This window comes from Hesperophylax consimilis, chromosome 8 (genome assembly GCF_061612785.1).
Source record: "Hesperophylax consimilis isolate HC1 chromosome 8, BYU_Hcon_1.0, whole genome shotgun sequence".
Taxonomy (NCBI): Eukaryota; Metazoa; Arthropoda; class Insecta; order Trichoptera; family Limnephilidae; genus Hesperophylax; species Hesperophylax consimilis.
The window spans coordinates 31,132,577-31,155,072 of NC_142843.1; the positions used below are offsets into that span (position 1 = coordinate 31,132,577).

Below are 22,496 nucleotides of genomic sequence, written 5' to 3' on the forward strand. Positions count from 1 at the left end.
AAAATTCGTTTTCGTAAATGGACTCCTCAATATCCAAAGTCGTCACATTTTCTCTAGTTTTTGTTTTGCGTTTTATTCCGAGATAAATAATTGAAATTCCAAAATAATTTTTTAAAAAAACATCATCCATGGATCCACATAATTTTCGTAGTTGGACCCACCTCCGGGTTTTCGGGGTGTACACTTATCGGGGGTGCTATTACAGTGCCATTGGTTCAGGATATCGATTCTCCAATCCAGGCCGCTCACAATCGCCGTCAAAAGTGCATACATTGGTCAATATTCTTATTCTTAAGTCTCGTCGAAGGTACACACTTTCATACGCCAAACGTCAAAAGTCATTCCACCCGTGGGTCGATCCACTCGTCGAGAATCGAGGCCCTGAACAGTTTAGATTCATGTGCGGTGTCGCATAAAATAAATTTAGCTGGATTTGATGGCCGTGGTGCTATAAACTATACTTAATAAAGGTTCATATTCACTTAGTATAGTTTTTTTTCTAATACCTTTTACTTTTTCCGGCGCTGTAGGAGTGATATTTTCATGTGTCCGTCACTCCTCGACACACTGATCCTTCGATTCCTACCCAACCCTCATACCTTGTACCTTCTCAGAACTTCGTCTCCTTACTTTCCTTAATAAATACCATCCAAATAAAATTTCAATAGATGACATAGACCTTAATGGAAATCATTTTCCTCAGGGCCTCCTGTGTTGCGTTAAATGTAAAAAAACAACCTATGTGTAATTATGTACAGATAGGTTGTTTTTTTTACATAACAAAAACTGCACCCAATATTATGACGCACTCATAAATCAATATCTACATGCTATCATAATGCAATTTTTGGAGGTGTTAAATGCTATTTACAAAAAGCGAAATTAAATGTACTCAGCAAGCTATAAATACATAGCCGCTGTTAAAGCTAAGTACAGTATCCCGGCCTTTCTGGTTGCCTTAAGTGTTTTCCTCGATTTCTATGAAATATTTGTTTTATATTAGATCTTTTAGTCAGTCATTATATTCGGACTAGATGAGTTCAGGCAAACTGTTGGAGTGTGTTGCAGTGTTGGTGCTATTATTGTCACACGGTTGTGCGCTCAGTGAGGATGAAGGCTTGCGGAGGAGCTCGGTGTACTACGGGTTGGCTCTCACAGCAGTTGGCAGAGAAGGAAGCGTATGCCTGGATCAACTGGCTGATGCACTACAAGGAATACGAAACAGAGATATTTGGGCTATGAAATGTAACTACATTGTGATTGTACTTAGTAAATTCTTTTATTTTTTAAGGAAACAGTTCTACACACGTTATTTGACATATTGCGTGGGGTACTGGATTGTATAAACTAATGATGTTCCATGATAAAAAAGCATTAACATCAGAAATCAAAATATTATCAACTTTTGAGTTACCTAAGGTTTATACAATTTAAAATTTTGTTGACTTTTGAGATACCTAAGGTTTATAGAAAATAAAATATTATTAACTTTTGAGATACCTAAGGTTTACACAATTTAGAATATTGTTAACTTTAGAGATACCTAAATTTTAAACAATTTAAAATATTATCAACTTTTGAGATACATAAAGTTAACACAAAATAAAAAAAATTGCGTTCTCCGTATATTCAGGTAATTATTATATACTCCCAAAGCATGTTTGTTTTGCAAAAAAATAAATGGAAAACATAATGAATAGTGAACTATGTATTATAGTTGAATAAAAACAACATTGTGTTTTATATCTTCTTTCTATCTGTCTTCCATTAATATAAAGAACACCTTTTCAAAACAAGAGTATTCATATTTGATTTAAAAAATGCTGTGTCTTTGCACACCGGGCTTTTCCAAGCAACGCCGGGGGCTTTAGCTAGTTTGTTATTATTTCGGGTAAAGGCCTGGTTATTAATTTTTTTCATTCCTTCTGCGGCTCTAATCAAACAATAATTTAAAACATAGAAATTCTTTTGTAAACAGATAAACAATAATATGATTTGCTTGTATGTGACGACTGTGGACCGTGAGAGACATTTTTAAACACATGTTTCCGGACGAAAAGCATAATTTGCTCCTGAAAATTTTTAAACGATATTTTTTGGCTTAATTTAAATTTAAGGTTTTAATATTTTTATTTACTGTGTTTTTTTAAATGAATTACCTACTCTTTAAGATACTTTGAATTTTTCTTTTCGTTTATAATATCTACCTATCATTCCTAATATTTTATTTTATTTTTATTTATTTGTTTAACGCCCAGAGGGCTTTTACATGGTTGGTAGTATAATTTTAATTTGACTGATACTTTGAAACATAAAAAATAAGAATAAAATTACATTTGATAAAAGCTATGCAACAAGTCATACAAAAACAACAAACAGAAACAGAAAATTACAGCTATTTGTAGGTTTACATGATGTGTTTAGGAGTAGTGTTGAAATAAATGTTTTAAATAATCCACAAAACTTGCCAAGTTGGTATTGAATATGTCAACATCACCCAAGTAATGATTTCCCATGGTGTAAAGTCGTTGTATCGGAGAGTGGGCAATGTAGTTACGTTTATGTGTGTTGCTGTAGAATATTGTATTTTGTCGTGTTGTTACTGTGGGTGTATGTAAGTTTATAGGTTGCAGGAGTTCACAACAGTCGAATTTAGAGTTTAGTATTTTGAATAAGAACGTTAAATCGTTTATATTACGTCTATCTTCTAAAATCTAATGTATGTATTTTTACAGTATTTAATAATAATAATAATAATATTTTTATTCCAGAATGTGGAGAGTTTAGTGCAATCCCACACGTCCCTTATAGATATACATTTTTTTGTATAGTAAATATAATGAATTAACAAATAAGGACAACTATGCAGGGTGTGGTCTTGAGTGCGCTTGGGCCCAGCGCTCACTCAGGAGTGGCGCTTGGTGCTGGTAGGCTGCGTTCACCAACGTGTTGGCGGAGGCCATTAGCCGCATCCTGGCTCCAGTGACCCGGTGTCTCATCAGGCCGGCAAATCCATTCAGTCCTAGTTCCGTGAACATTTTCGATGCGCTGCTGTAAATAAATATTATTCTTGATGATCTCATCAAGGATAGATCTCTACACTAACAACCTAGAGGTAAAAACAAAAACATCCAAGAAGGATCACCTTCGCACAATGAGGAGAGTCTCCTTGTTTGGCAGAAGAGATATGGCGACAATGAACATGATCATCACCTGCCACCCTGAAGCAAGGAAAGTACTCATTGACAGCGGGTTGTGCTATCTAGGGTGGAACGCCTATCGCACTCGGGACTACCTGGGTGCAACCAGGTGTTTCAAATGCCATCAATACGGACACATCAGTAAGGCCTGCACCCAGGAAAAGGAGACTTGCTGCTACTGCGCTGAAGTGGGGCACAACTTAGAGGATTGCCCCAGGAAGGTACAGCCTGCTGTCTGTGCAACGTGTACCAGATTCAAAAAACCTACTTCTCATCCCACAGGTGACAGGATGTGCCCTGCCCACCAAGCCGCTATTGAGTTCCAAGTCCGTATGACCGATTATGGATCCAATTAACCCCATTCGTGTAGGTCAGATCAACCTGCAGCATTCCCGTTTGGCCACGCTGGAGCTTCAGCGGGTCATGCTTGACCTCAAACTTGACATTTTGCTCATTCAGGAAAAATACACCTGGGAAGGTAAGACACGTATAAGTTTTCCAGGGGCGGTGCTCGAAGTGGGCCATGCACCAGGGGCGGGTGTCCTGATTAACTCTTCTGTGATCAGCCCCCTCCTTCTGGCTGGACTGTCCGACGAGTACCAAACCTGTGTATGTATTAAAGACGGTGCAACTGAGATCTACTTGATCTCAGTCTACTTACCAGACCACGTATCCTGAGTCTGACGCGCGCCCTCAACGCGCTTAGAGGACGCAACGTAGTTGTGGGAGGAGACTTTAACGCTCGCTCGCCGATGTGGTTTGACTCTTGTGACTATAGGACGGAACGTTCAGACGCCGTTGAGGACCTGATTGCGGCGCAGGGTCTTTGCTTATTAAATGAACAGAGTTCTCTTTCTACATTCTCAAATTCACATGGCGAGAGCAAAATAGGCTTAACTATCTGCTCTGGGTCTGTTGCGGACAGGGTATCTAACTGGAAGGTCCACGAATTCAAAATAACCTCGGACTATAGACTCATCACTTTTACGGTTGGACTCAAGAAATTCACTCCTCTAAGATCCTCCTGGAGCTTCAAAACATCAAACGTAAATTGGGAAAACTTTGGGATCGCACTACGCGATACACTAAGGGACTTTAATCACGTAGCTGCCAGGGATCCGGACAATTTGGGGAACTTTTTTAATGCGGCTGTGGTTTCCGCTGCAGACTCATCCTTGGGAAAAATAAACCCAACGTTGAACATAAGAACTCCTTGGTGGTCGCCTGAGCTGACTTTGCTAAAGGGGGCCTACATAAGGGCCTACAGGGCCTTGGGTTCCGTCGGGCGACAGAATCACACGCAGAAAGAGGCTGATCGACGCCTGACGGAGCTCAGGAGAGCCCGCGGGTCCTTCAAACGGGTTATCCTTCTAGAAAAACGAGCTGCTTGGCAAAAATGGGTTAATGAAATAGGTAATGCCAACCCTTGGAATGTGCATAGCGCCATCAAGAAAACGGGTAAAGGTTCTGACCGGTTTCTTAGTATCATCATGGGGGAAGGGAACGCTGAGACCTTGAATGTGGCCTCCACTCTCAAAACACTTGTGGGTAAGTTAGTTCCTGTAGACTCAGTAATTGAGGAAAGCGACCACCACAAACAGGTAAGGAACCTGTCAAGAATTCCACCTTGTGACCTCGCCCAGGAGGATAGCTTCATTCAAGTCACTAGACAAGAATTTTTTTTTTTTTTGTTTATTAACCAATATACATTTAATACATAACTAACCAATATATATAATATATAATATTAGTGGTAACAATACCTCCCTAATTGAGAAATTCTTGTGTTTAGGGAAGGAGCACTATCAAATTGACAGTACTATACATACTTATCAGTTGTTACAATTTGGATTAGATGTAATAATTAAGGGTTTGGGTCCTAAGAAGGCACCAGGGCATGACAGGCTCAACGGTGCGATAGTGAAGCAAGTTTGGATCTACGCTAGGGAGGAACTCTTCCAAGTGATGGACACGTCCATGAGAAGAGGGGTTTTTCCCTTGGAATGGAAGAGAGGCGTGCTCAGAATTATCCCTAAGGGAAACGATAAACCGATGAATGACATCAAGGCCTACCGCCCTATTACTCTCCTACCAACAATGGGTAAGATTCTGGAAAAACTACTCAAAACACGACTACGGCAGACTTTTTCGGCTCCTACTGACAGGCAATTTGGATTCGTCCCTGGGAAATCCACCGAGCACGCTTTATTGTTTGCGCTCGATTGGGTGAAGGTTTGTCCGAAGAGGTATGTTGTGGGAATATTCCTCGATATAACTGGTGCCTTCGATCATGCATGGTGGCCGTTGATACTCACCAAGGTCAAAAACAGGGGCTGCTCCAAACAACTCTTTAAGATGATCGACAACTATCTCTCAGAGCGATCATCATCATATCCTTTAGAGACACCACCATAGAACGTAAAGTAGACATGGGTTGCCAACAAGGTTCCAACTTGGCCCCGGATCTCTGGAATATTGACTTTGATGACTCCTCCAGGTTACCCTTGCCTGAAGGAAGTATCACGGTGGACTATGCTGATGACAAATTGTTATTGGTTTTGGAGAACAGCAGAAAGGAAGTCGAGAGCAAAGCTGAAGAGGGTTTGAATCTAATACTTGAATGGGGAAAGAGAAACCGCATGACCTTCGCTCCCCACAAAACCATGGGTCTCCTGATGAAAGGCTTCATAAGCAGAGCAAGGAACCCGACCATCAAAATGGGGGATACCTCTATCAGATTTGTCGAAAATGCAAAATACTTAGGCGTTACTTTGGATCGATCGTCCTCCTTCCTGTCACACGTTAAGACAGTGTCCAGCAAGGCACAAGCGCTATTCCTTAAGTTGAGGAGAATCTCCACGGCGGTTTGGGGATTGCGTTCTCCGGCTCTCCGGATCCTATATAGGGGGGTGTATGTTGCGCAAGTTTCATTTGCGGCCTCTGTGTGGGAACACCGACTGGAGAACGCACTTATACTCTCAGCCCTCAAACGGGGTCAGCGAACCCCCTTGCTGGCTCTTTCCGGCGCGTATAGAACAGTTGCTTCGGACGCTTTGCCAGTTTTGGCCGGCATCTTGTCTATCAATCTGGAAATCAGGGAAGTGCTCATCAAGCAGAGACTCACCAGAGGACGCCCAACCACACACCTAGGAGTCACTCTGACTCCGGGTGGCGCAAGGACTCTCGTTGGGCTGCTTAGGAGAATGAGAGAACTGTCACTCAATGTGTTGCAGATCAGGTGGGATAGTTCGAGAACTGGGAGATGGACTCACTCCTTCTTCCCGTCAGTTAAAGCCAGAATGGAAGGGGCTTATCTCACACGGGATCACTACGTTACGCAGCTCCTTTCGGGACATGGGGAATTCAGGGGGAGACTTCACGCTCTCTCACTGGCCCCCCATCCCAGTTGCGCCTGCGGTGACTTAAACCAGACAGCGTAGCATATTCTGTGGCACTGCGAGATCATGAAGGATGCACGTGATGAACTAACGGCCGATTTGATTGTCGATAACAGACCAGTGGTTAACGCTGATCTAGTCGCTAACAGAGTTAATTTCGAATGTCTGAGGAAGTTTACAAGGATCTGGTTTGAGAGATGGCCTGTGCTTAGAGTTTCTGACTATTTGAACATAAAATTTTAGTCCCCGGGTGTATTTGTTCCTGAACTTCCACGGTTTAACTCTAATTCCTATTTTACACCTCTGCCTTATTTGTACTACGCTCTAATAATCGCTTTTAATTCTTCTTTCTTAATATGTTTTTGCCTTTAATCTCAATATGTATGTTTTTCAGCTCCTTATTCCTTTTTTGTTTTTTTTTTGTTTCTTCTTTCCTTTTTGTTTTTTTTTCCTCTAGCTCTACCTCTCGTATTAATGGCTCCTGAGACTACAGACATTTCTTTTCTTTTTTAACGATCATGCACATTTTATTTATTTTAATTTTTTTTAGGTGTTGAATTATTGCATAGCAATAAATTTTCTGCTTTCACCCTTTTAGGCCAGAACTGAACTCCGTGTCTGTAATGTAACATCCTGATCCCCAAAAGGGGTTGGTCAAGACCTGTCCCCACATACGTTCAGGTGACGTACAGACAGGAGGGGCTGACTCTCCTTGCCAGCACTACCCCCTGGGTCACGGGCGGAACTGAAGAAAGAGGGAACGAAGCCCCACGACCTTCCGTCCTGCCTCTGAAACTCGACGTTTTTCTCCTTGGGGTCTTGAGTTGTCCCCCTTTCCCGCTTACTGTCTTCAAGGCACCACCGAGTACCCAGCTTAAGGACGCGGTAAAAAGGCCTAGTAACTTCGATCGGATTTTCGCACCGTGCCCCGGGGACAGCCTAGCACTGAGGGATGCAGCTTCTCCATTTACTGTCTCCCCAGCTTCAGACCATTTACATACATGTATATTTCTTTTGTAAATTTAGGAGACGCAGTGCCGGCCGAACATGTACATCACTTTTCAGTAACCTGTTCTACCAGCTCATCATTATATATTTTAAAAAATTACTATTATTCCCCTCTTGTATATGTTTGGCGCTTGCATACCGCCACATAACCATGTATGCGGGGACATTGGAGGTCTAGAGTCCTTTTTTATGAAATTGTAGAGTCATTTATACCAAAAAATTAGCTTCCTTACGAGAGCCCCGAAGGGGTGATAATAAGTCACCTATACCGGGACGGGAAAATGGTGGGTCCCTCCAAAGTCCTAGTTCCGTGAACATTGTCGATGCGCTGCTGTATCTTTGGTATCCAAATATTATTCTACAGGCGTCATTATATTGAATTTGGAGTCGTTCCATCGAGCAAGTTTTTAATAAGAAATTGTATTTTAAGTCTTCGACAGGGATATTTAATTTAAAATTTATAAAACGTAGAAATTTTTTTTGTATTCGCTCAATGTTGTTAATGTGAATTTAGTAAGATGGAGACCAAACTACTGAGTTATATTCAATTAGACTTCTTACTAGAGATGCGTATGATAGTTTAATGGCTTGTAAAGAATTAAAGTTTTCAGTTGTTCTTAATACGAAGCTTAGTTTTTTCATACCTTTGTTAACAATTTGATGGATATGATTGGTGAAACTTAGTTTTTCTTTCAAAATAATTCCAAAATCTCTCATTTCCGTGACTCTTTCTAAAGCTATGTTATTGATGGAATATTCGAATAAAACAGTATTTTTGTTTCTGAAGAAAGTCAAGGTTTTGCACTTTACTACATTTAAAAATAAATTATTTTGAACGCACCAATCTCTAAACTTACTAATATTTGACTGTAGTATATGGCAATGATTTATATCAGTTATTTTCTTGTATAGTTTGATGTCATCAGCAAAGAGCAATACCTCGACATCGTTGAAGCAATTGGTTATATCATTGATGAAAATGAGGAACAAAACCAGGGCAAGGTGACTACCTTGCAGTAGGCAGATTTTATTTTAACGAACAGTTTACGATTTGAAAAATAGCTACTAAACCATTTTAAAATGTTATCCCTTATTCCTAGAGCAAATAGTTTTTGGATTAGTAGTTTATGGGATACTTTGTCGCATGCCCTCGAAAAGTCTGTATATATACAGTCGACTTGTTTATTTTCTGCAAATGATTTTATAATGAAGTTTTGAAATACCGTTAATTTAGTTGCGGTGGATCTTTCTTTGATAAAACCGTGCTGTTTTTGATAAATTAATTTTATTAATTTGGGATAGATTTCATAAGGACCAATGATTCAAAAAGCTTTGGCATTACTGACTGTATACAGATGGGGCGGTAATTAGCTATGTAAGTATCGTCTCCTTTTTTGTAGATCGGTGTAATGAAGCTAGATTTCAAGCGGTCTGGAAAATGTCCAAGGGACAAGAGACGGTTAAATAGTAATGTGAGTGGTTTAGATAATGTATTCTAATACATTATCTAAACCACTCACATAGAGCATTTTTTGAAGAGTATTGGTGGAATGTTGTCTGAGCCAGCGGATTTGTCAGTGTCTAAGGAAAGTAATTTTTTTCGCAACACTTTTGTGTGATTTGGCAGTTTGTTAAGTTCGTGGTCATATTAAATTTTTTTCGGGTATTTTATCATCTGGAGTGTCTTCATCATATACATTTTTGAAGAAGTCCGAAAAAAGGTTTACAATATCCTGTGTATTGTTTGCACTGATTCCATTCATTGGCATTATTGGCGGGTAGTCTGTGTTTACATTGTTCATTTTTTTAAGAAATTTCCAAAGGTTTTTGGATTTTAAGACAGTGTCCTCGACAGAGGTTATGTACATTTTGTAATATTGTTTGGAAAGATCTTTACATTTTTCCTAGTTTCGCTAAAGATTATATAATCATTTATGGATTTACTTTGTTTGAATTTTTTGTGTTGACTCTTTTTTTGCTGAAGAGAGGCTATAAGCTCTGATGAAAACCAAACCGGGTGTTAAATAAAACACGGTCTTTGTTCAAGGAGACAGGATGAACTAGCATTTATTGAATAGGTTATCGTACACACACAGATGGCGTTAGTAGTATTTTGATAACTAAAATGACACCTCCACTTATCAAAATAACGTACACAATACCTTTATTACAAAAGGAATATAAACATGTTATTTTTTCACATCCTGCATACCCAGCAACTGCATAAAATAATAATGCTTGGTTTTAGCTAAACCCTTTGTAAATATATCTGATGGCATTTGAGCTGTTTCCAAATATTTCAGTTGTACAATTTTATCATTCACACATTCTTTACTTATCACATTATAGTTTACTGATCACACAATTTTTCTGATGACACTATAGTTTTCTGGTCACCCTATAGTTTACTGGACACACTATAGTTTCACACTGGTCACACTGTAGATTGCTCATCACTGTCTTTTATTATTTCCCTGTAATGCTTCTTCTAAAGATAGTCCATTAGCATCATCAAACACACCCTCAGGAATACATATATTTAGCATCCCATACCGTTCTGGCTTCCTACTGATTCTGCTGGATCCAACACGCTGCTCTGGTGAATCGTCAGTATCTTCATAATCACTAGTGTAAGATTCAGAAGTGCAGGTATCAGGAGTGTAAGTATCATCTCATACATCTTCGACTAGTGTATCCTCATCTAAGGTTGTATCTTCTGAATTTCAATGTATCTTTGCAACTAGTGTCCCCCACTGGACTACAGTTTTCTCCATTCTCAGTGATTAGTATATTGACCTCTCGGTTATTTTCACCCTCCATGATAATTACATCTCTACTTGTTGTGATATATTTAGTTCTGGGGTTGTATATTCGGTAACCTTTTATGTCATCTGGATAGCCCACAATTTGCTTCTCAGACTTTTTATCCCATTTTTGGCGCTTTTCTTTAGCAACATAAGCCATAACATTGCTACCAAATATTCTTAAATGACATATCTGGTTTACATCCAGTCCAGATCTCATATGGAGTTTTTTCATTTAAACTAGGAAGTACAGTACGATTTTGTAAATAAACCGCTGTATCTGTTGCCTCTGCCCAGAATTGTTTACCTAAATTCTCATCAAACAATAAGCATCTAGCCTTTTCGAAAATTGTTTGATTATTACGTTCTGACAATCCATTCTGCTCTGGTGTGTATGGGTTACTTCTTTGGTGTGTGATACCTTCCTTCTTGTGATAATGATCAAACTCTTTGTTGCAGTATTCACCACCATTATCGCTCCTTAATATTTTTATCTTCTTATTTGTTTGTTTCTCAACTTTTGCTTTAAATTCTGCAAAACATCTAAGTGCTTCATTTTTGTGATTTATGAAATATACAAATATCATGCGACTGTAGTCATCAATAAATAGTATGAAGAATCTTGAACCTGCAAGCGATCCATGCTCCATGGGTATACATATGTCAGTGTGGACTAAATGAAGTAATTCTTTGCTTCTTGTACCAGCATTTGTGAAAGACGACACTGCTTTCCCTCACAGCAAACTGTACATGATGTCTTGCCAAGATTAACTTTTTCTTGAAAATTCATTCTTTCTACAACACTGGTCATTTTATTCAAGTAATTACTATTAATATGACCCAATCTGGGGTGCCAAGTATTGCCTGATACCGCTAAATTAGATATTATACTTTCAGGAACTTTTTACTTGTATTCCATTCTTAGTTTATAAACACCACCTGCTATAGCAACTAATTCTTTCTGTTTATTAAAAATATAGAAGCATTTTCCTTTGAAATCCACTTTATTGCCATTTTTAATTAACTGACTGACAGAGATCAAGTTTGCGGTAAGTTTAGGTACGCACGAAACATCTTTTAATGTAACTTCGTACTTAAATTTAGGGATAATCGTCACAATATTTACGTCTCCTGAGCATAAAACTGGCATAGCCATTTTATTAGCTGCTATTATCTCCTTAATACTCGTTTCATTCGACGGATTACAAACAATGTTTTCATTCGGTGTCATGTGAACACAAGCACCCGAATCTATAAACCAGTCAATTTTATTAAAGTTTCCACTCAAAGAAACAACAGAAAATGCATTAGACTTCTTCATGTTATGCTCTGATTCACTAACAGGACACTGATTTTTAAAATGTCCTTCTTGTCTACAACGATAACATCTGATAGATTTGACAGATTTCATTATAGTTTTGACTTTCGGTGTACTTCCTGCAACAACATTGCGACGCTGGCGCGCTCTAGCAGAGAATGCACCAACTGATTCGGCGTCATTTCCTGCCATGTCGATTAATTTCGTTTTTATTACATCTGCACTGATTGTTATTCCACTATGCTCGATGGCCAATATCATTGGATAAAATCTTTCTGGTAAACCTGCAAGTAATAAACTAATTAAACTAATTAAATTAAACAATAATTTGCGTGACGTAGCTCTGCATTGTTCCACAAGTTTCAAGGCGAATCGATATTAAACTCCTTAATAAAGTAATGCGTTTAGAAAAACCATTATCATCGAACATTTGTTTCAGCCTTTCCCATAAATCTGCAGTTGATTTAGCTTGCTTGATATGCACGTACAGACACGGATCCATTGTGAGGATTAACTTGGCTTTTGTCTTCGCATCGTCTGCTACTGATATATCCACAGTTTTCTCGGACTTTATGCACTGCTCCATACCTTCCAATATCAGTAAATTTTCCACAGCAAACGCCCACTCATCGTAGTTTTCTCGTCCTTGCAGCTTGGTTATACTTGCGAGGTATGAATTTGACGCCATTTCTGTTAAAATGTCCAACACTTTATGAGTTCGTAACAACTCCTTAACCCTATTCCCAACACGAAAAATATATCCGCGACAACAAGAAATTAGTTTTTAACACACACACAATTTGACTATTATCGCGACTGATTATTAAAACGCCTGGAATTATCTGGGCCCATAACCTGTTAAATGAAACACGGTCTTTGTTCAAGGAGACAGGATGAACTAGCATTTATTGAATAGGTTATCGTACACACACAGATGGCGTTAGTAGTATTTTGATAACTAAAATAACACCAGGTAGGTATAGCTCCTCGGTGTGTAAAAAGGTACATAGGATTCAATTGTATTAGAAAAATATAAATAAAGTTTATCTAACGATTCATAAACGTTTTCATCGGATAAAAAAGACCAGTCTGTATTTGAGAGATGGCAGTTAATTGAGTCGAAGTCGGCTCGTTTAAAGTTAAGGACGCTTTGTGAAGGTTTCCTTTCATTGTCACATGTCATATTTAATTTAATGTATAGGGGAGGATGATGATTATCTATAGGTAGAAGTGGATCATTTGAGAGTTCAGCAGACATTTTAGTATAGTTTGATAAAGCTTAGTCTTATAAGCGATTGTTACTGTTATATATAAAATTATGTTGATGAGAGCTTAGAAAGTTTACCATGTCCAAAATTTCACATGCACGATTGTTTTCACTTTCGTTTATGATAACACCACAGTTATTTGCTTTCCATATTAAGTTTGGTAAGTTAGAATCCCCAAGAATAACAATTTTTGAGTGAGGATATTTTGATGAAATTGTTTCGATGTCTTCACAGTGGTTTCTATATGACTGAGGGTCAGATAGTGGTGGTAGATAGGCCGTTCCAAATATAATTTTCTCGAGAGGAGTCATTATTTGCACAAAAAAATGTTCTATGTTATTGTGTTTCGTGGTTAATTTTCTTCCTGACAACTTTTGTTTTATTGCAATTAAAACTCCTCCACCTCTTGACTTGGAACTTGATCTGACGTTTCTGTCGCAACGAAATACTTTGAAATTAGTAAGACCGAGTTCAGTCGATTTGATTTCCGAGTTTAGCCAGGTTTCCGTAATTATAATTATGTCATGATGATGAGAAGGTAGAGCTGCTTGTAGGTCATCGAGTTTTGATCGCAGTCCGCGGATGTTTGGATAATAGTATTTTATAGTTCTGGTTCGGTTAGGTGGGATTGCTTGAATATTTTTGTAACTTCCTAGTTTTTTGGTCGATTCGGCACGATTCGGGGGGTGGAGTCAATGTATTTTATGGTGACATCTTCACCAATTTCTTTCCTTTTCTCCAGCTGAAGCCTCAGATCGCTTATAAATTTTTGTTGCGCCGGTGTTGAGAAGACATTGTTCTTGAGAAGACTTCGTTTGCTTAGAATATTTCTCGATTGTATTGAATTTTGTAGTTCAATTTTTATTGGTCATTTAATAATTTTCCAACCCTATAAAATTTAGAAATATTTTCATTTGCTGAATTGTCGATTATACTGATGACAGCTGCCTGGTCATCCAATATCCTGCCAGCTTCTGTCGTCTTAATGCTTTCGGGCACATTGCAAATAATAATATTTTTAGATCACACTTGTTGTTCATTCATTTCCGAAATTTCCTCGCAAATACTAAAGTATGCACGCAGTTCACCTTCTAAATCAGCAGTTTTGGATGCTACAGCTGAAGACATGGTACTTATGGAACTTAAAATTTCACATGCAATTGGGGGAATTTTAGAGATTTGATCCTTATTAAATTTGTTGGCCGGATCAAAAAGTACCTTATTTAAGGCATTGACAGCTATTTCTTTGCTTTGGAGGTGAGATTTTGTACATCCATTGTGAAACGTTTAAAAATTCACTATTCACTGCTTATCGCTGTTGGGAGTCGATGATTTGTTATTGCTTTTATTGACACAGTACACAAGCACTTCCAATGCTAAATACTGCTATGTTAGTAAATAAGTGCTGCTTGTTAATATTCGATAATATTTATGTGTAATAATTCACTGTAAATAGTTTAAATGTTTAATTTTGACAGGAGTAGATTAAAATATGTTTGTACTGTCAAAAGAGTATTGTTGTAATATAAAACCGATAAATGAAAAAATTACACAAATCGTATTTTTTCTTGCAAATTCAATATTTGGTATATTTCTTGGATAATTTTCTCGAATTTAAATAGGCATATGTTTTGCTATTTAGTAATTATGTGTGTTCGTTCATGTTTGATGTTATCGGCATAAAATAGAATGTTTCTATATTTATTTATTAAATCTCTTTATAATAAAACGATAATTTTATACATTTCGTGTTAATAAGAAAATATTATTGTTTAATATTAATACTTTTATTTTTTATTCCAGGGTGTTTTATTTTAAAAACAAATGCCTACAATTCTTTTTAAACAACAATAATCATACCAAATTAAAAATCAAATCAATATTGAAAGACAAATACCAAAACAGCATAAAACAATAACAAAATCAGAAAATTTGAAATAAAGTTTTTTTTTATATTAAGAAAATATTTTTGTTACGTAAAATTTCTATCAAAATATGCTAAAACATGAAGTTGTTACAGCTGCCTAGTCTTACCATGAGCGAAAAAGTGCGCATGCACGGTTCCTAATGGGTTCCTCAAACTCTTTCTGCAAACATTTTCTACAAACAGTTATTAAAATAGAAAAAAAATCATAATTCAAAAAATCGTGGAATTTACATGTGGGTGATTTGGGTAGACCTAGAGGTCTTCTATCTTTGCACTTCCACTTGACACTAATTTTGGGACACCTGTAGAAGCACAGACTTGGAAAAAAAATTTAGCTCGTTAAGGGAAAGCACTAGGGAAAGTCGTCTTCAGTTAACAGAAATACTAAAATCTATTAATCAATTTTATTTAGAACAGCTAAAATGGTAAATGACGTCCATCATAATTAGCAGTCCCCTGAAACAAAACAACGTTTCAATAAAATCATTAATCATTTTGTTCTGTAGCTGGAATCAATCATACTTCCAACACGTAGATAGTTAGTGTATGCAGTTATGTCTGGGATGCTATTATAGTGTCACTGACTTAGAGCAGTTGGGATAATTAATGTGTGGTTTCCATGGAATCCGATGCTAAAATGATTAACACCTCTCCAGTGATGGACGCATCCGGCGTGCCCACCTCCAAGCTGTTCTGGGGGAACACTTACTGGCTGGGCTCCAAGCTGCAATGCAACGCCGCGGGCTCCTCTGCGCGCGCCCCAGTGTCTCCCAGCCCGCGGGTCGAGGCCCTGTTCCTCCCCTCCTCGCGGCCGCCCTTCCCCGTGGCGTACTATGGGGCCTACTTTCTCCACGACTCTACGATGATGATGCCTAACAACTTCGAAGGAGAGGTAACAATGAAATTTATAACAATGAATTTGGTGAGGCTTGAAGAAGTGGGGAAGGATGCTCCACTCTGGAATGAAATGCAATATGCAAATAGAAGAAGTCGGGAACGCCCGAGGAAGACATGCATCAAATAATTTGAAGTGGTAATATGAGGTGTACTTGATGAATGAAGAAAGGCGTGTAAGGAAAATGCATGACGTGGAAATGAATGGTAGAAGAAGTCGGGAACGCCCGAGGAAGGTATGGCACGATCAAGTGAATCAAATACTTATTTGCGATAAAATGAGGCTTAAGGCGAAATATATAGTATAGTAGACTTGACCTGAAATTTGGCATTTCTGAGGCCACTTTTAGACGTATGTACACTTTTCTAGAAAAAAACACAAATTTTATTTCGAAAGATCGTTATTTTATCTAGTAAAGTAAGATGTTAAATTTTGAAAAAGTGTTACCGTTGGACGATGCCCAGATTTGTTGCATTTTCAAATGTGAATTTTTATTATACAAAAATATTTCAAATCATATAACAATACAGTATAAACAATCAATAAATTATCTATCATAAGTTTGTATAAGAATTTTGTTTTAATTTCAAATGAAATTACTAATAAATAAATCCGAGCACGCGTTTTGTGACGAAAATCCCTCAATTGGACTATTTATTTATGGTCTTACAAATTGGTATAATTCAGATTTTTTTACAAAAACAATTTACCAAGACATTATTGAAACATTAGAAATAATTTATGACCAAAAAATATATTCTTAAAGTATATAATAGTAATTAATTTTGATTCGCGTTTGTTGTTTGTTCGTTGTTTGTGATTACCACGGCGCAAGCCGAAATTTTATCACTCCCCGCTGCGACAGGGCGGCGAGCGGACGTCTATTCCACGCTAGTTTACTTGATAACATTTTAAAGAAATTCCTCGCTTAAAAATGAGGAGGAAAATACCCTCGGAAAAAAGTTTTATTAGATAGCACAAATTACGACATCAAAAACGTACGTGGGAGATATATTTTCAGAAAAAAAAGGTAAGTGATATTTAATTATCCGTGTACATTGTACGTACTCATATGCTACAGAGTCGTTCGAAAGAATGAGTCAGAATAAGCACATATTTTTTATAACATTTGGCGATAATTTTGTGTTGTTTAATTTCCAGGGAAAAGAATCAACTATGGACAGGAGTTTATGTCTGTCATCGTTTTTTTCATGTATAAATGTTAAAACTTATGCCAAAGTACGTGAAACTGTTTGTGATTGGTGGTCAAAAAGCGCCACGAACCAAATGAATTTCGATTCGTGATGTGCGATTCAAATCATTTTTTTGTTCATAATTTCTATTTTATTGTCCAATTCACTACTACATTGGTATAATTCAACATATTTAATATTTTTTGTGTTACCTTTTGTCAGTTTCATTATGTCATATTGTGAATTGAGCTTCTTGTTTTAGGAAAAAAGACAAGGTTGTTTTTGACATACTAACCTATGATTTTTAAATAGAAATTTACTCGTGAATTTAATAACATTTCGAAAATTAGACGAGTCAGGTCGCTCCGTTAATCATGAAAACAAATACATGAAAGCAATACAATATTATGCAATCGCATAACTACATATGTAGGTAGATACCGTAGAAAATAGTTTGAAATAAAACCTAGTTTTATTATATATACTACTTCAGTTGTAAGGAATAAACCCTCTTTTCAATGTCATACGTATCAAATTTTATATATTTTTATTTATTTATTTATTTCTATACATACATTACAGTGTCTACCAAATATTTACATTTGTATATAATACATAAATTAAGAACTGTTGTTAATATGGTGTTTTATGCTGGGTGTGAGGTAGGTTTGAGTAGGTGACACTATGGTGGATAATGTTATATGCTTCGTGAACACCTTACTGGGAGAACCTGTGCTGAAGTGTTTACGTGGTTATGATTAAATGGTACATGTATTTATGTGTATTGGTTAAATTTTCTTATATAAGTGTAAGTTGGGATTTTAAATTATTATTTTTTTTTAAATGGTTATTGTACATTGTTATTTAAATAAAAAGGAAAAAAAAATTATACGCACATATATATATATACACCCATGTATACATACATAAATACACATATATGCATGCATACACACATATAAGTAAACACATGGATACATACATACATACACATTCATCCATGATTATGTTTGGTTTGGTGTTATAATGTTTTGTATAAAATGGATATCTTTTTTTTGATCCAGGCTGTGATCAGTTTTTTGTGAATGTTTGTGTATGTATTTCCCATTAGTAATAGTTTCAGAGTGGTGGGCATACAATTAAAAAGTTTTGTAGCGTAATACTGGAAGTGTCTTTGTCCGTGTGTGGTGTATGTTATCGGTATGTTCAGGGTATTGTTTGTTGTCGACCTTGTTTTTATTGTTGTTTGAGGTGGCATTGGAATGTGTAGTTTCTGTTGGAGGAAATTTAGTAGTGCAGATTTGGCATAAAGTTGTCTTATTGACTTGACGTCTAATGTTTTGAAAATTTCGCTTGAATTTGTGTAGAATGGTACTTGCAAGATGATTTTAATTATTGCCTTTTGAATTTTTTGTATTGGGTCGATTGCAGTGTTTGTAGCGCTTCCCCAAGCCAGTATGCCATATGTAACAATCGATTGACAGAGTGCGAAATATATAGATCTAAGTATTGAATGTGGGAAAATGTTTTTAATTGACTTTATTAGGTGCATGACTCTTCTTTGTTTATTAGTAATGAAAGTTATGTGGTCAGTCCAGCGTAAGTGTGAATCAATAATCACCCCTAGGTATTTTGTTTGGTTTACCCTTTCTATACGCTCGCACTGGCAATTGGGTGAAGTTTGTTCACAGTCATGTAGAAACAGGTCTATGTTAGGTGGGGGTTGACCTCTTTGTGTAATACTATGTGTGATGTACTTTATTTTTATTGTATTAACGGTAAGAGTATTCCAGTTTAGCCATTTTTTGACAACTGATAGACTTTTTTCGGCAATTATAAATACGCTTTTGACTACAGATCCGAAGGTCGCGGGTTCGAACCCGGCGTGCGCAAATAAATTTTATTTGATTAATTTGTGTTATTTCACAATTAATTAATTAAAAATAATATATAGTATATTTGCGGCACGTTCCAGAGTGGAAGATACTCTCAGTATCGCCCTGGTGTAAGACCACCATTCAGAATTGAAACGTTGCTTGAAATGGCTTTAGCCGTGTTTGGTGACCAGATCTGAATAGCCAGGTACTTCCCCACCTTCCTCTTCCCCATCTCCCTCCCCTCCCCAATACCCTCAGCCTCACAACATACCCCAATTGGGGATGCCATAGTCTCACTGGCTCCAGACGGGAGCAGTTGGGACTCTTGTGCGGTAATACTGTAAAAAAAAATAAAAAAAAAAAAAAAAAAAAAAAAAAAAAAAAAAAAAAAATAAAAAAAAATGTGGCTGTTTGTCAGAGAAGTACTGTGTCGTCAGCGAAGGTCACGATTTTACCTTCAATTTTAATGTCACATAGTTCGTTTATGTAGATGAGGAACAATAGAGGGCCGAGTACACTCCCTTGTGGGACTCCGTACGTGATCAAAAGTGGATGACTTGTCTTGCTGTCAATTTTTACTTGTTGCGTTCTATCAGACATGAAACTTTTAATTAGATCGAATTCTATTCCATTAATGCCCATGTTTTTTAGCTTTTTGAATAGTTTTTCGTGTGAAATTGTGTCGAAGGCTTTACATAAATCTAAATAAATAGATACAACTTTTTTCTTAGTGTCTAGATTTTTGTAATGAAGTCCGTTACAGTAGCTATTGCATGTTCTGTGCTCATGTTTTTCCTGAAGCCATGTTGGTTGATCGAGAGTATGTGATTTGATTCTAGATAGTGTTGAAGCTGTATTTTAATAGTTTTTTCAAGAATTTTCGAAATGGTATTTAGTAGCGTTATGGGTCTGTAGTTGTTTACATTATTTTTTGGTCCTGATTTGTAAATTGGAATAATAAGACCTTTTTTTGTAAGCTAGGGAAGATTCCTTCTTTTAGACTAAGATTAATTAGGTATGTGAGTGGTTTTAGTAGTTGTAGACTTAGGACGGGTTGTTTCGGAGAATTTGAACAATTCATCAAATTTCAACGTTCATTTCTGGGTTCTGTGAATGTCTTATTCAAGTTCTGTTATTATATCATCATAGGCTAGTTGCATGACAGAACTGAAATAATAACAGAACTTGAAAAAATCTTTCACAGAACTGGAAAATTAACTTTGAAATTTGAAGAATTGTTCAAATTCTCCGAAACAACCCGTCCTTAGTGTTAAGATAGTTTTAGAGTTAACACCATCCGGTCCTGTAGTTGTGTTATTCTTTAATGATTGAATTATTTTATTAGTATCTTCTAGCGTAACATTATGTAATTTGAAATGTCTGTTGTAATTATCATTACTGATGTATATTTTTTATTTATTTATTAATCTTAAGTTAGCTCACATCTTCGTGTGTGCTAATAGTTTTATAAACATATAAACATGTTCATTGTTTGGCAAACATAATCTTTCTTTAAATATTTCACTAAAGTCACAAAAAAAAGAAACATTAATAATTGAAATAGACATATTTTCTGTTTGTTGTATTGTTTTGAGGTTCCTGGATATCTCTGAGAGGAAACGTAGTTTTTATATTTTCAGCTAGGCTAACACCAATATTAGTGTAGTGTTTGTTTATAAAATTGAGGATACGTGTGGAATTCTCGTGGAAGTGGAGTTCTTCATCATCAATAAGTAATTTTTTATGGTATCATCTTTTGTTGCGGCGTGAATGGACTGTAATTTGCGATTTGCACCGAATAAATTTGCTACAACAACATCGATAAATAATTTAATTACCCAATATATCAAAGTGTACCTATACCTAGGCATGTAATTTCAAATAGCGGGTCAGTATTGCTAACCGAATCATTGCACAAAATGAATGCAATTAAATAGAAACAAATATGGTTCTCGAATTACCAAATTGTAATTCTCTATTTAAATAATGCGGCTCAAATGACCAAATGTTGTGGCGTGAATGGACTGTAATTGCGGTATTTTGTTTATTTGTTTGATTTGACTTATCAATATCTCCAAGCTGTCGGCACCTTTCCACTTTGCTCTGCGGTAATCACCGGTAGGGTAATTGTTAGTATTGGAAGAGAGTTCAAGAAAGGGAAATCGAAGATATTGGTTCGGAACCAGTTCACAGCCTCGAAGAAAAAGAAGCTGAAGACATTCCAAATGTTGCGGCGTGAATGGACTGTAATTTGCGATTTGCACCGAATAAATTTGCTACAACAACATCGATAAATAATTTAATTACCCAATGTATCAAAGAGTACCTATACCTAGGCATGTAATTTCAAATAGCGGGTCAGTATTGCTAACTGAATAATTGCACAAAATGAATGCGATTAAATAGAAACAAATATGATTCTCGAATTACCAAAATGTAATTCTCTATTTAAATAATCCGGCTCGAAGGACCAAATGTTGCGGCGTGAATGGACTGTAATTGCGGTATTTTGTTTATTTGTTTGATTTGACTTACCAATATCTCCAAGCTGTCGGCACCTTCCACTTTGCTCTGCTTTAATCACCGGTAGGGTAATTGTTAGTATTGGAAGATAGGTCAGGAAAGGGAATAGTGATATTGGATTTGCGAAATGGTCAATGCGTTAGAGATTGCTATTTTTATGCACTTTTCACGGCGATCTTTTGCGGTATAACATTTGCTGTTTACAGCGCCGCGCGGTGGTTTTAATAACTCAAGATAGTAGGTTATGCGGAAGCGATAGATCGGTGCATTGCGGGCGGCGCGATGATTTTAATACAACTGACTCATGTAGGTAAAAGGCGCGGAACGCGGGCGGGAAACAATAGAACCAAATACTATGCAACAATTATAACTGGCCCGAGCATCTTTGTTCTTCTGTGAATGCGTACTTTTCCTCAAAATTGACCATACGGTTTTAGGGTCATAATTTGCTGTTATCAGTTTGTTTCGGTAGTATAATTCTTTGGCTTTACGTATTATAAGGGAAAAAATATTTCTGTTTCTTTTATAGAAGAAATAAAGTGAGATATCATAGGGGTTCAGTTTAAATTGTTTGTGTAGTTTGTCCCTTTTTTAATGCTATTTATGATGCTTTGAGTAATCCATTTTTTAAGTCTAACTTTGCGGTGTGGAATAGATGTGGATGTTTTAATAGTATTTTGTATAATGAGAGTTTGTAGATATGTTAAAAAATAATTCCAGGCTTCTTCTGTTGAGTTAATTTTTGTAAGATGTTCCCATATCTGATTTTCTAAACATTGTTTTAGGTTTTCGTAGTTAATTTTTTTTTTGCGGTGTTATTTTGGAAAGTTGATTTCATAGTTGGGGAAGTCAGGCCTATCATTGTTGTGTAGTGATCTGTGATTGTTGATTCGTATACTGCACTACTTTTTGGTCTTTTTGATTTAACCATAATGTGGTCTATACATGATTCTGAGTCTTTGGTTACCCTGGTAGGAGTATTAATGGTGCTTATAATGCCTTGTTCCAGAAGCATCAGTTGGTATTCAATGTTTTGAGGGTGACCATTAGGAAGTATGTTTATGTTTAGATCACCAGCTATGATG

General features: G+C 36.7%; 1 protein-coding gene across 1 annotated transcript in view; it reads left to right on the forward strand.

The window, feature by feature from the left end:
• The first annotated feature begins 903 nt into the window (after positions 1 to 903).
• Positions 904 to 22,496, forward strand: part of LOC149421879 (nose resistant to fluoxetine protein 6-like) — a 57,050-nt gene continuing 35,457 nt past the window's right edge. Inside the window, exons 1-2 of the mRNA XM_089634124.1 lie at positions 904 to 1,245; positions 15,580 to 15,815. Of these exons, the coding sequence (XP_089490250.1) occupies positions 1,035 to 1,245; positions 15,580 to 15,815 (447 nt within the window). The 5' untranslated portion in view covers positions 904 to 1,034. The remainder of the gene's footprint in view (positions 1,246 to 15,579; positions 15,816 to 22,496) is intronic.